The following is a 15700-nucleotide window of genomic DNA, read 5'->3' on the forward strand; positions in this document are numbered from 1 at the left end:
ATGATTCTATGATTCTCTAAATTTCATGCTTGGAAGGGCTCTGCCTACAGTCACCTATTTTCTTCAAAAGAAAGGTTTTTAAGTTTTTCTGCACTGCTATTTGGCCAGGCAATTCACTACACCACAGCATCAAAACTGTGGTAGCACAAGTATGTATGAATAGTCCTTCAACAGTTTGTTGATTTGTAAAAAATAAATAAGGCAAATTGTCCTGAGTACCTCATTCAGAACTTGTTCTGAGCTATGTTTAACTTAGTACAACACGCAAAATTAAAACTATTGCTTGATGGATACTGGTTAAATACATGTTAAGTTGGAAATGAAGCAACAAAAGACGAATTAAAAAATAAAAGAATGTGTATTCCATTACTAATCACACAAGTTTCTGATGGGTTTTCTGTTAGTGGCTCTTACAGAACATGTAAATGAAGAGATGGTACATCAATGGGTCTTGAGACATAACTAAAGAGAAATGTGATCAATAAAAATTGTAAATGAGATGAGACACATGGAAGTCAAACTTCTATTAGTATGGGCAAGGGAGCATTTAAAAATTACCAGTAAGGAAATGCATTAGTACAAATCTGCATCTACAAATAAGCACCATCCAGAAAACTAGGATTTTTCTGATTGAAGATGTGATACTTTGGAAATAAAATGACTGAAATGTTTTTGTTGTAGAAATTTTTATAGTATATTTAGAAAAAGTGTGAGTACCTGAGCCAGCAGGTAAGAACCTAGAAGACATTTATCTCTCTATATATTTAAAAATAAAAATAATAGTTATGCTTTTAGCCATAAACTCAGAACACAACTGCAGCAATCAATCTTGGGAAGAGAGAAGGGAAAATTAAGTTCTAGAGGGATAAACTTCTTTCAGTTTGCTACTTGAATTGCTGACAGGTGCTCAGTACCAGTTTAGCAGGTAAAGTTCACCATGTATCCTCTAGCTTTCCAGTTGAGCCTAGAAAAGGTAGTGCTTCTAACAGGGTTTCCAGAAACATATATAATGCACAGAATACAGAGTATAGCAGTTAATGGTAAGAAACTATTAGCAATTAGGTTATTTGTGTGTCTGTGCACGAAGGAAAGGAAATTTTAAAAATGTGGTCCAGAGCTGAAGAAACAGGACAAATGAGTAGCTGTGAGCAAAACTGGACAAAAGATAGCCTACTGTTTCTGTGTGTCTCATCTTTGCTTTAACTAGAGTAGAAAAAAAACCAGAAAACAAGGCGTAGCTATCTTTGCACGCTGCAAAGGAAGACCACTGCTGTGCTATGGAGTACATAGGTTTGGAGCCAAGTGAGTGAAATAAAGGACAATGTGATCACGCCAGAACCGAAGGCCTGCTGTTTCTTACCACGATGGAAATGACAAATTGCCACAAAAACAAAAGGCATGGAAAATGGGAAGTCCTGCGAAGTGCCACCAGTTGATATTACTGTGTTTGATGAGCTTATGCCACTTCTCTGAAAAACAATTAGTTTCTACAGAAATTGAAATGCCAATATTCCAGAAAAACAATGTCCTTGGGTCAAAATCAACTTTTCCTTAGATGCCAAACAGTTTAAATATTAACACATGGGAAAATTTGAGGTACAGAAATGTGTTGGTTGTTGGAAACTTGAGAAAGCCACTCGGTGTGTCAAGCTTTTTCACATTATTTTTTTTCCCCCACTGTGTCCAAGCGTAACTGGCTCAAGTGCAAATGGCCTCTAGAATGAATGCCTCAGGTCTCTGAAATACAAAAGAAAGATACTGAGATATTAGTGATATAGGAATTACTGTAAATGACAAATTTGCTTTAAAGGGGGAATTAAGTTTTCTTTGGAAAAGTATGCGTAATAGTAAAGGTGAAGCCAGAAAATGGTGGCCACTCACTTCTCTCAGGGCTTTGAGGAGATTGTGGCAGCAGACTGAAAAAGACTTCTTTTTCAAGTTACGTTCAGATGACCAGGTGTTTCTAGCAAGGGCAATATGTACAAATGGCAAACAGCAGATGTAATGTTCCAAAGCAATGAAGAACTTCCACATTTAACAAGTTCAGAGCAAAAAGACAGAGGTCCCAGACACCACATTTGGCCATTTTATGAGGAAATTGCATGTGTGAGAAACATGAAGGCAGAATCACACAGCTGCTGGTTTTGTACAGATGTAAACTTCCTTTAAACATCCTTTGGGCTTGCCTCTACCTGAGGTTACATAAACCAGCTACTGTTTCTCCTTTATTGAGGCACTGCAAGTTTATTAAACCAATTTCAGCAGTAGAAACCAATCATCATGTTTATATATGTGAACAAATACTCCGGCTGTGCATAGCTATATGCGATATATGATATATAGCTGTATGAGCTATTACCATCCACTAGGCAGCAGAACCACGTTTCATGCTCTCATGATGATCTCAGAGAAATTACATGTGGACTAGTTTCCAACTAGGGACCCCACAACCCTAGTCATAATTAAGCCACTAAACCCTTTGGGTTGACAGTTTATGGAGAGAAGAAGGAATAGTAGAGGAGAAACTCCAACACAAATGCTGTGAAGAGCCCCTTCTTGCCAGATGGTGCCAGCAAAGCAGTAAGACATTGCACAAAACCATTGGCGTTTCCATAAGACTTAGCCATGTGTGCGTGAAGGAAGGGGAAAGCAGACAAAGTCCACGGACAGGTGCAAGAAATTTGCAGGGGGATGCAATTTACATGTTTAAAGAGCTAATGCACAGCAATGTTCAGAAGTCGGCCTGGCACATTAGTGCTGTCCAGAGCTGAATTGGATTGTAACACACAAAACAGATGTCCTGCAAACTCTGTAACAGCTGCAGGGTTCTTCAAAGTGCTTCAGTATTGAGTTCTGCTGTAGAGAAATACAGTAGTCATGTTTGGGAAACACTGCAGAAGCAGCATCTCCTAAAAGCCAGTGAGAGAAAAAGGGAGCAGAGCTGGCACTGGTACTGGGGAGAATCAGTAAGGCACCTCATTAGAGAACGTGGCACTAGTAAAGAAATAGCAGGTGAAATGTGGGTGAGCTCACCCACCCAGCATCCTAGCAGGGCAAGGTGTTTCATTATACCATTCTATTATGGCACTAACTGGCTTGGGATCAGATTGTCAGCTCATTTTCCTCTCTACTTGGCATGCACCAGTGCGATATGCAAAACCTGCTTCTCCTCTCTATGAGAAAAACCCTTAAGTTTTTCTTTCACTGTATGACAAAGAGGCATATCTAGGTTTGTGGTATGCCACCTTGTCCATTTGAATTTCTTGATGCCTATTTCAGATTCTTGTCTCTGCCTCTGTTCTTGGCTATTGTGCATGTTTTTGCCTGTGAAGAGAGCTAAAATCCCAGTAATTCTTCATTCAGTCCTCTTGGCTTTGCCAGTGCAATTCTGTGGTTAGTGTTTCAGTACTGTTATAATATGTACTGCTGAGATGGATATTCTACCTATAATTCTGATAATATCTCAGATAATCTATGTGTTCTTTGCTGCTAAAATTAAATATTTATTAATTTGTACAGAATATGGCCAGAAAATACATTAAAACTATCTTGTTTCACTACCAGAATTTCACAGGTTTTGGTTAAAGCAGACAATTCTGCCCACACCCTGAAATAAATGAATTCCATTCTTCATCTTCCTAGTAATTGCTTGCCCTGATTTCCCCCCATGCTGTCTACAGTCCTGATAAACCTTGCTCGGGTTTCCATTCTTGTTACGGATGCTGTGCCATTCATCTTCAGATTAGGGGTTTAAAGGCCTTGTATCTTCTTTTTCATGGAGAAAGGGTTTCATCTAGAAGTTAACTCAAACTGATAATGTTACATGTATGGCCTGTCTGCGTAGTAGACCGTGTACCTTGGCTTGCCAGGAAAGTCAAGTAATTCCTTCTACAGCAGGTCTTCTGAACGTGATTTGAGATTTGGAAGATAAAGAGGCAGAGTAATGTTGGCACACACAGGCTTAGCAGTGCTATTTTAAAGGCAGATGTTGGACTATAGTGCTTCTTGGGCTACAAGCCTACAATTTAGGTTTATCTCCTCCCAAATTATTCATCATAGCTATGATGCTACAAAGATACCCATTTTGATTCCCACAATTCCTATAATTATCCTTCTGTATAAGTAAATAACAAATTTTAAAATGCAGGTAGAGCAAACAATATTGTTCTAAATGACGGCATGTACCCAGTAAATTGATAGTGCACATCTTTGCAGGCTGAGTCTCCCACAAAGCAAAAGCCCTGCAGATTGGCAGGACAGAAAAGCCACACTATCTGCATAAGAACTGAAGGGCTCCAATGATGTCTAGTATTATAGGTTGGACTTAATAGCCCTAGTTGCTTGGATAAAGATTATGTCTTCAGTGTTCTTAACAGACTGGATGCAGTATATTGCAAACCTCTCCTGAAAAAAGAAGAGGTGTTTGGAGGAAGCAAACCAATATTATTTCCCTTCTTGGCTTAGTCAGCAATGAGGAAAAGGAGTGGCTAAGCCAGAAGGACAATCTTTATGCTTCCTATGCGTGACACATGCAAGGGGCCCCTGACAAAGTTAAGATGCTGCCATCAACTTTTGAACTCTACATTTACACATACACCATAATAACTTAGCAGTTCCTAGTAGCTTCTGCTTTTGCAGTAGTCTGAAGTGAACTCATTTATCTGCAAAGGCTAGAACTGTATAGATAAGCTCATGGCTATTTTTAAAGCTATGCCCTAGTGTGCACTGCATTCTTGTATGCTATGCCCTACTACCTTAAGGTGCCGAGAGACCACACTCACCTTGTACTTACTGTCTTGATACTGACTCAGCAACTGGCTTCTGCACTCCAAAGGCAGTGATAAAAATATTCACAACTACTATAATGAATACTAGTCCAGTTGCAAGGTTGTTGAGGAAATCCAGCCTTCCATGTTTTGCAGGGTTGTTAAGGTCATATTTTACTTCAAAGAGAAAGGGGAAAAAAAGTTTTAATTACATGCATATTTCAAAATCCAGAATAAAACTCTTCGCTACGCATGTAGTTCAAGAATTTCTCTTCCACTGAGCAATTTGCATCAGTCATACTTAAAAGCGAAGTAAGAATCTGCAGTGTCAGTAACAGTGCTAAGGAGAAGATCTTTAACCACAAGGAGCCTATTAGCTTCCAGTAATTAGTACCTAATCTCTGTGGATGCAGATGGGCAGTAATGGATACACAAACATTACTAGAAATCTTCTGAGTTCTTGATCTTTTGAGACCTAGTTTTGTTGCAGACTTTAAGCGTTTAAAAATTATTTCAGTCTTGAATACATGAAGGTTGAAGCCCTGACAGGATGGAATGAAATTAAATTTCCTACAGTTAAAATGTTACAGACAGCTCAATTTCTTCAGAGACAGCCCAATCTCTTTACCAGTGCTGGTTTTTTTTTTGTATTGGTGCCCTTCCCCAGCTGTACTCCCTGCTTTTGCACTGATTCTGTTTTTAGAAAGCAAGGGCTTTCAATCTGTTAAACAGAGGAAGATTTCAAAGCAGTGTAGCTGCTTTGTAGTGGTGTAGCTTTTTACAGAGAGCATCAGCTGTGTAAACATTTTCTTTTTGTTTCTTGCAGTTGTTCTTTGGTTGTACTGCTAATGGGAGTGAGGGAGGAACACACAGGCCTTGTGAAAACATAAATGAGTTACATTGGACTGCTAATAGACTTGACATTAGAGTAAAGCATGTGCTTGTAGAGGACAGTCAGAAGTCTAGGGGCGCTTGCCTGGCATCGTGCGGAAACCCAAGGTTTTCCTCTGTCTCTGTTCTCCTGCAATAAAGGCTCTGCAACTCAGACCCTCTGCTAGATTTCTTTGATGCTGGTGGAATGAGTGCTGATGAAATCTGGAGCTTGTTTTGAGAATGATTTTTGTCTATTAAGACTCCTAGTTCCTAAATGCATAGATCCCTGGAGCTTGTGTCTGCATGTACAGAACACATGACAGAAAGTTTGTACCTGACAAGTTTTTATAGCAACATAAATAAAATTTTGAGCTCTTTCTGATTGGCACATACATAGGTGTGTAGCTTATGACTCTACTGCATGAGATAAACTTTGTTATTTGCTTTTAACATAATGACCCCGTCAACACTGCAGAACTTAACCACAGAACCAAGACTCGCTTGCTTGTTGAAGCAGTTCAGTAGAAGTGGTGGCAAACACATCCATGATGCCAAAGTATTAAAAGCCAGGTTCACTTGGTGTCCCTAATTAGGAAGTCCAATGCTGTTTTGGTTTCAAGGAATTCTGGGTGCCTCTTCAAGTCCTGTTTGCTGAAGAAGTATAGTCAAACACCACAGGCTAGTCAAAGCACTGAAAAACAGTGTGGGGGAACTGTCTGAGAAGCTTAAGCTACTGCACACCTCTGTAGGCATGAAATAATTTAAGCTCAGCAGTACTTAACCCTGAAAATGAGTTTACACATGTCTGTAAAGCATCTGGAGCTACATGGATGCTTGCATTCCAACAGTACCTGGAAGGACTCTAGTACTGTCATGTGAATGAAGTGGAATAAATGAAATGGAGTAATTAATCCTGAAGTATGGAAGAAAAGCATTTCAGACCGTTGGTTTAAAAAAGAAAAGGCAATAATGGCCTAATGTGTTTTGTGAGTTACAAGAAATCGTGCTCAAAGGAGAACTGACACTTTCAGAGCTGTCCCTTTGTCTAAGTAAGGGCCAGAGAAGACAAGTATTGCTTGTCAGTTTAGGTGGTGCTCTAAATTTTCAAGTAGAATTGCAGTAATCCTATCTTTGTGATTATAGTACTTAAGATGAGGGTGTTTGTTAAAATGTTCTTAAGAACATTTATTCTTTAAGTATTTTATTATAGTGGGATTAGATTACTATGATTTCATGCCACTTAAACTATTTCAAGACATTCTTTGCTTTTCTTCCAAAAAGTTAAGGTTACCAAATCACTTTCAAGGACAAGTCTGCTGAACATTTTTGAAAATGTTTTTGTGAAAGCCTCTTTTGAAGGAGGAAAAGCTTTTAATCCCTAGCAGAGAACTGTGAGAACTGGTAGCTCCTGGGATAAAACTCTGTCTCAAGGAAAGAAACTGGATGGTTGCACAGACTTTTGTCTGGAGTTATGAGAACTTGTAAAAGGCAGAATTCTGTGGCAAACTGCTCCTGTAGGCCAAAACTACCAAATACACATTGTGAAAAGCAAGTTCTTGCTATGATGCCTGTATCTTTGTACCTTCACATCCCATTTCCCTTTTTCAGTATTTTTGAGCTCAGCACAACAGCATCATTCTAACAGCATACCATTGTAAGCCAAGGGCTTTGTCACCCTTGGTATGCCAAACCTGCAGCCACTGCTGACTACAGAGCGCAGGCTGAACTTCTGATGAATCTCACTGTTTCCTAAAAGTGGTTTGTGAACTCTACCTCAGCCCAACTTCGGAGCTGGGGCTGCTGGGTACTCTACATTCAACCTAACAAAGATAAAAATTACAGAGATGGAAGCCACTTTGGCGATGTCTGGCAGAAACAAGCATTAAAAGGCAATGTTTTGGCATATACCGAGAAATTATGGCCCAATAAAAAACAGGGAAGTTGTTTACAGCCTCAAAGCCTGCTTAACTGAAACAATGACCAGGGAGATGCCTTCAACCAAAAAACATATGTGTTTTGCTGATTCTTCCATGACTCTCTTCCCACATCCCCCAGCATCATCAGGTTGCTTTTTCCAGCCCCTTTCTGGAATCTCCTCTGAGCCAGGACCTGGATTTTGCTCTTGTACCAACTCTACTAAATGCAGACACAGCCATACTCTGTCTCTTTTGTAAGAAAGAAAAAAGCTATGTCAGCTGCATATCAATATTACAACCCTTATGTATTCTGGTTTCCTAGGAACTTCCTCTTTGAACAGAAAGTTGTTTTTTCAGTTGTGCTAAAAAAAGCAACACTGAAAGACTAACAGAGATGCCAAAGGTATCTTATGCCTCACAACATTGTACCTATTAATACTGAATAGAGGGAACCTCTATTTTTGAGAAGAGCAAAGACATTGCATTGAACTTATAGGAATGTGAAGATTTGTAATTCAAGAAATAAGACAGAAAGAGGAGAGGGGGGAAGGCAGGGAGCAGGGAACTAATTCTACAGCTGTCTCATTAAATGTCTCCAAAGCATGCACTCACACAACTCCTGTTTGAACTCATTCTCTTGAAATTATTTCTAGCATATGTTAAAGATATTGCATCACATTTCTTTGGTAGAAAGTAGAAAAGGTTTCCCTAGCGATAAGCAGAATTCAAGACAATCTATTTGCAGTCCCAGGATGCTACTCAGACTGTGTTTTCGTGTTATATGTAATTTGAAATTTTTTGACTGAAGTCATATTTTGTGGCTAATAGAGGAGGTCTGTACTTATGGTGAAATCTGGCTCTGAGTAGCCTATTTTTCTTTTTAACTTTAATTCCAGTTTAAAACAGGTTTGAAAATTAACAAGTACATTTCTACCATTCCCTACCTAGAGATTTAGGATGCTTTGAATAATTTCGTAAATTTAAAATGAAGGGGTTTTTTTCATTATTGTCAAGCCTTTGCTAGTAAACCTTTGATTTGATTGCAGAAACACAAACAAACTGAAGATAATATGCCACACCAACATGAAGATGGACATTTCAACTTTCACTTCTCTTTCGGAGTTCCATGTTCACAATATATTCTTATAATATTACTTATGATATTATTGACTGATATGGAACAAATACATTTTAGTCATAAGATTAAGTAACAGATCTTGCCAGAAACAGTATTATGAAACTGGGCAGGCTGCATGATTCTATATGTGGCCTATTAATGTTTCTTTTACAGTATTTCATAATTTTCCTTCCTCCTCAAACCTTCTGAAAAGAAAAACATTCATACTCTGGGCAAATGAGTATGAGGAAGTTAACAAAATTGATGATTCCACATAAAGCTGCCCTAACCTCTTTCGATTCAGTATTTTTATGATCTTAAAAGAAAACTTTAATCAATTCTGAGAGAAAGACTTTCAAATATAACAGTCTTTAAAAAATAAATGGTGAGTCTATATACCATCTTATAGGTTGCATCCTATAAGCAAAATACATGTCAATCATTCTTGCTATTGCTACATACCAAGGAATATCAGGAGCACTCCCACCATAACTTGCAGTGTGAGCGACAGGCTGATAAGAACAATAAGTGGGATGTAGAAGGAAAAAGAAGGTCCCTGCTCCATCACGGCTTTCAGCTGGGATGCATTGGCCATCAGCAGGGCAATGTCCAACATGCTCTCTGCAGCGCTCTTCTTATTTGCATAGTGGTTGATATTCATAGGTCCATTTCTTTGAAACCACTGTGACATTCTGCGCTGTAATTGGGAGAGAGGAAAAAGATTATTCACATCTTTTAATTGCTGCAGTGAGTGAGAGATCACTTGGCCCGTCAACTGGTTTCTGTAATCATACTGACAGAGTAATAGCAGTAGTGAGACTATCAGTGCATCTTTTTCACTGTTACCACTGTCCTCCATCTGACGAGAGCAGTGAATAGTTTCTGTACTGCACTTTGGCAGCTACACTTTTTCCAGCTCGTAGCATCAGTCTAAACAGTCAGTATGTTTCTACTCTGGGAAAAGGAAAGACTGAAAAGGCTGAAAAGTTTGCTCTGAGAAAAGTTGGGAAGGGAAAAACCACTGTAAAACAATCAAGCAAGCAACAGATTGTTGTAACTAATTTACTCCTAAAGGCATACTGAAAAATACAAATATTTATTAAATTCACCCTCTGTCATAACGCATCTACATAGTTCCTTAATTGGAACTCATGAGTCTTATTTTGAGGATTTATATGGAAATTGGCCACTGTATGAGCTTCGAATCTTTCCCTGCTGCTTCTTACTCCATCATGCCACTGTCCAGGTCCATCCATCCATAGTGAACTGTTTTTCTGCTTAAACATCATATGATCTGTGCTGCCAAGCACTGCTCAATTACAAGGGAAGGTTTTTTTTCCATTTTCGCATCAGCAGGTGGTGGTGGTTTTTTTTTAAATTCCTCTGCAAACAAATAGGATAATAAAAACCAACTGCAGGGCAAAACCAGAGATAGTTAACCCAGCAGGATTAATAAAATGAGTGTTTCCTGATGATGATTCATGTGACCTAACTTGAAATTTGACAGTTTGTCTCCCAGAGGTGCCTATTTCTCTACGGATTAGATGCAGCCTAGGGTAACTAGGTTAGACTTAGATGCCTAACTCCATGATGAAGTAACCCTCTTTTCTGCAGTGTCTGAACAGGTTATGAACTTCATTCTCACTGCTCTTACTTTTAGACTTTATTTTCAAAAATACTACACAAATATATTAAGAGTAAACTTATTCTAGCTGACTTCTTTAAACTTGCTTCTTAGAGACCTTTTTACTGCACATATGTGTTCCTGCTTGCCAGAAAATACTGTGAGGAAAGTCTCGCTTTGAAGGTTAGTTCAAATGGAGAAAACGCCCTCTAATTACTCTCTTCACCAGCACTAATAACTATCAAATTTCCAACTCCAAAGCCAGGTTTGCCAGTGTCCAGACCTAAGTGTCCTTTTAAATAGGACAGGTATCGATGCATACAGCAAACACACTGTGTTTGCCAGGGCATTCAAATACCAAACTTGACCTATTTTCACTGGACATGTTGTAACCAACCACAGCCTAAATATTTTACTGAGTGAAAAACGTCATGGGTCAGCAACAGACATTTTTTCTGCAAAGAGAAGGAAACCATGTAATCGTAGCTTCACGCAAGACAGCTTCTTTACTGAGATCAAGCTCCTGGGAAGAAAATGGCTCTGAGACAGATACTGACTAGGAAGAACTCGATACTCATTTGGTTTTGTCTATATCCCACAATCTAAAAATGCAATTTGGCTGGGGAATCTGTCCCACATTTGTCACCTCTTCTCTCCACAAGGAGAGCCTCCTGTTCCCACCCCTGTGCCCCATTAAACCACTATAGCATTTGGATGTTTCAGAAAAAATAATGTAATTCCAGTATACCATTCACCAGAAGCACTAAATCAGGTGTGGATGTTCGTTTCCTTATGGAAAGCGGCGCAGAATATATGCTGGCAGGACTCAGCAGAAAAATCCAGACTAACATTTTTCAGTTTATTGTACAGTAACAAGCCAAACACACAAATCGAGCTTGTGGCTACCTAACGACAGCAGTGTAAGAGGGGATGGGGAACTACATGTGTAATAGCAGAATTTAATTTCTGGGCATGAACTTAAAAGAAACTCTTCTCAGCAGAGAAATAATATTATCTATTTTGTCACGAGTTCATAATAGAGGAAGTTTTTTCCTACATCTAGTAGCTAATTAACTCCTTCCTGCCAAAAATACTGACTTTGAAATATCTATTGGGTCTATGAGGCTGCAGCATGTAACACAGGCAAAAACTACATGGGTAGCTGTGACTCAGTTCTTAATCCTGATGGAAGCGGACTGCAGTGAAAACACAACACCAGTTTCTTTGTTTTCACTCATGTAGGAGTGTGATCATGTTTGACATGGCTTTTTTTTTTTTTAACTATACAAAACAGTAAATAGTCTGGGCTACATCTTCCTTTCAGTTACATCTGTGACTACATGATGTAAGATGGTTTCTACATAAACAACAGGATATGATATTTTCTTTTTCCTGGGGAAATCTACTGCTGCACTTTTAGGACCTCGCTGTTTGCTAATTTTCTGTATGGTGAAGTGCAGGTGGAAATAGCAGGCTATGGCATTTGAACTGCGGTGGAAGCAAAGGTTTTGAGTCACTTCTGAACTCCAATAAATGGAGAAGATTTTTCAAAGTAGGGTGCTGCTAAGGCAAACTTAGGCAATATTTCTTATTCCTGGAATGACAACTCAGCTATTTACTATGTTTAGATTCTAAAATATGACATTTTTTTCTGTTAAGAGGCTTTCAGCTACTACTCCTGAAAGCAGACCCATTCAGAATTGGAACTAGGCATATGGAAAACTGAAACGTCAGTTCTACTGTACAAAGCTTTTTCTCAGCCTGTGATCTTGCCTTCTGCTGGGAAAAGGGACCTGTAATCATGAAAGCCCCAGAAGCACTCATTTCCCATCTCCTGATTTAGAAATGGAACTTCCTGACTCGTGCTGGAAAACCACAAAACAACAAAAAAAAGGCAAATTAGCCTTGCTTTCTGGAAGCAAGTTGAAGGCAACTGCCAAAAGTATTGAAACAAATGCAGTCAGTACTATGGTGGCAATCAGACTACGTGTTGCACTGCAATATAGAGACAGGCAATGAAAGAAGAGCTGTTGCCTTAACCTCAGGATAATGAGAGTCATGTCCAACAGGAATTATATTGGAACTTTGTTACGTGGCTTTATGGTTTCAGGGATATTCCAAGCATGTAGCAACACGTGCAGCCTGCGGCACCAAGCGACTCACTGTGCTGTTATTACTTGCATGGCTGCAGAGAGGGAAAGTGAAACTTCCGGAGATTTTCTAAGATGCATGTAAAGTAAGGCTTTTCCTGCAGGTGTCACTTGGCAAAAGAACAGTATGTATTCCACATGACCTGCTTCAGTCTCAATGTAATCAGAAAGCCTCATTACACACTTTCAATATTCAAATTACCTGCTACAGACAAGCTGATCCCTTCAGTTGGTGTCACCAAATGAGTCTGAGGAAAGACAGCATGTGTGTTCACACGTGTGTGCATAAGAGTCAGGTGCTGTCTGGTAGCCAGATAGCTGGAACTGCTGTGTCTTCCTTTCCCTATCAGTAACAGCCTGCCCTCAGGTCTCCCATTGCCTGCAAAGTATCAGCCTCTGAGCAGAACAACCCACTGTGCCTATGTCTATGCAGTTATAAAAAGGAGGGGAGTGAAGAGGCTCCTCCTCTTGCTCCTTCTGTGACTGGAAGAATCCCCTGTGGAAGAGCTTACTTTCAGAGTCACGCGATGCTGTCCCCACAGACAGTATTGCTCCACGTCTCCGCACAGCTGCAGGGTCTCTTTGCCTGTCCACACCACTGCAGTTTGCAAAGATAAAGCTAAGACACTACATCAGAAGCTGGCACTTTTTTGCTTCTCTAAGGCCAAACCTTCACACCAGGATTGAGTGGTATAGGATACAGAGTCTTACTGTGTTGGTACAAACTTTACCGCTGCTTTGCTTCATTCATCATTTCAACAGTACACCCGGAAGAACTGAGTCAGTTTGAAATACAGAAAGGATTCATTCATTACATTTATTAAAAAATAAATAAAATGGCACTGAGGCAAATGTCCTTAGATGCTAAGTTTCATGAATCATGTCTAAGACCCACCTGGTGACTCAACAGCAAGGAAACAAAACAGCACTGAAAATGGAAACATTTGAAAACAAATAATAAAGTATCTTTGCTAAATACAGTAACTTGCTATAGTAAGGATTTCTGCTTCTATTACAGCATTAAAATGCTACTTGTGACAAAATTTATGCAGCTGTTCCTTCAACAAAGTATTTATCAAACACTAGTGACTGCTGAAGTAGTCAAATTAACGTGCTGGAAGTCTGACCAAAAAAAAAAGGAAAGCCCAAAAGTTATTTTTTTTTTTCTTGACCTGAGTTTCCCAAAATGTACCAGTTAGCCTGTCCAGAGAAGACAGGTGGGGTTTTTGACATGCCAGTCAACTGTAATACACAGAAAAAAAAAAAACACTAGTGAAAATGACGCCTATTTTGCATTTGTATTTAGAACTTAGTTACACTTGTTTCTGTCACTCTGCCCTACGAATGCAGGAGGAAAGAAATCATTTGGATTTTGAGTGCAAGTTTTTAGGATTCATTCCTTCTGTTTTGATGTGTTCCTAGGTACTTTACTCAGCTTCTTAAATGTCTTCCACCACACATATATGTTCCCTTAAAGAAATTGTTTTAAGAAAATCTAAAAAAAAAAAAGCCAAAACAAAAGCCCCACAAAAACTGTAAAAGGCAAATATTGCCTGAACCAACAGGACCTTGAAATTCCCAAGTTAAGAGTCAGATCTGTTTTGAACACTGAATTTACTGTTCTTGTAATGAAGTTAACAGATACTTGCAGCAGCACATAACTGGTTACTGTTTTCTTCTTAAATCCCACTAGAAAGCCAGCATTTTGCAGTTAGCAAGGTGAACTTCCAATTTCCAAAATGAATACTTAGAATCAGAAACTGCAAAGTATAAGCCTGGGTCACTTTAATTTTGATTTGCAATTTGTAATTGCACCTACTTAATATCAGTTGGGACTGCAGGACCTAGAGCTCAACACGTTTTGCATGTCAGGCCCAGAGTCTCATATCTGGGTTCTGAAAACATACAAACACTTATTTTAGTATTGGTACAGTATTAGCACTAAATACTTTCACAGTATTCTAACTTTAAATCATTATGCAGCAAAAGGCCTTTATTAAATACAGTAGACCCACAGCTTTGTGTGGGATAATTGGGAAAATAATGCTGATTATTATGTCTATATTCCAAATGAGGTTTCTAAGAACTGTGCTTCTGATTCATAACACCTTCCTTAAGCTGTCAGAAGGTTCTTCGCCTTCCATTACATTTACTCTGAAATACAGTCTTCAAATTCTTTGGTTTCCTCTAACTCTGCACAGTTTTCTTTCTATTTTAGATTAGTGATTACTGCAATTTTATGGCAGCTTTCAGACACTTTTAACAGCCAAACAGCCTTGATTCAAAATGCTATCAGACAAGCTTGTTGATCAATATGACCCCTGGGTTTGTAATGTCACGGAGCAAGCTTCATTAAATTCTTGTGTTTAGGGACAGTCCTAATTTTAAAATAATGGAAACTTGCTAAGTAATAATGAGGTTGTGTAAACATAAGGCTGAGTCATACTGGTCTACAGCGGACTGTTCTTTACTGTGTTTCGCAATAGTCTTTCTACTCAAAACTATTAAAAACATGCTAAAATATTCTTTTGTTTAAAAAGTAATTTTCTAAGTTTTTGAAGTATTCACCTTTAAGAAAAATACTGCATGGCAAACTTTTCCAGATCTTTTAGTGGTAATTTCATGTTCAGGAAACATTCCAGCTATATCAAAAAAGAGAAGGACCAGACATTGAAGGAATAATACAGGACTAAAACAGAACACAATTGCAGAACTTTACTTTTATTTTTTTCTAAGGTCAACCCTACAGTTACAGAATTGAACTAGTAACTTTATACAATTATTTAATAATCCATTAATGTAATGGGCCATAGGGGGCCACTCTGAAATCGGACTTCCCCTCTGTCTCAGAGATCTTGCTGATCTAAAAATATAGGGAAAATATTCTACAAAGAAAAGAAACATTCTTCCAACAAAAATATTTTAAGCTATATAAGTTATGTAATGAACTATTAGAACCTTGTACACCTCCTCAGAAGATATTATTGCTTTTGCCCCACTAAAACATTAGAATACTTGTTCAGCTTAGCACTGACTCAGAGAGAAAAAAACCCTACATCTGGACTGAATAATCAGTGACATTTCCTGTGGGAATTTCCTTGCAGAGGTGGGGGGATCTGTCCATCCAAGTCCTGACCTAGTGTAGCACTAACTACCTTGTGAGACTTCTGCAACTGCATCTTTAGACAGTAAGGTTGCAGGCTATTAAAAAAAAAAAAAAGGGGGGGGGGGGGGGGGAAACCACGCGTGCGTCC

General features: G+C 38.8%; 1 protein-coding gene across 1 annotated transcript in view; it reads right to left on the reverse strand.

Annotated features, from left to right (window-relative positions):
• Window positions 1–1678: 1678 nt before the first annotated feature.
• Window positions 1679–15700, reverse strand: part of NINJ1 (ninjurin 1) — a 16589-nt gene continuing 2567 nt past the window's right edge. The window contains exons 2-4 of the mRNA XM_009710106.1: window positions 9135–9369; window positions 4782–4943; window positions 1679–1737 (exon numbers count right to left, since the gene is read on the reverse strand). Of these exons, the coding sequence (XP_009708408.1) occupies window positions 4789–4943; window positions 9135–9369 (390 nt within the window). The 3' untranslated portion in view covers window positions 1679–1737; window positions 4782–4788. The remainder of the gene's footprint in view (window positions 1738–4781; window positions 4944–9134; window positions 9370–15700) is intronic.

This window comes from Cariama cristata, unplaced genomic scaffold (assembly GCF_000690535.1).
Source record: "Cariama cristata isolate BGI_N322 unplaced genomic scaffold, ASM69053v1 scaffold45521, whole genome shotgun sequence".
NCBI classification, from domain to species: domain Eukaryota; kingdom Metazoa; phylum Chordata; class Aves; order Cariamiformes; family Cariamidae; genus Cariama; species Cariama cristata.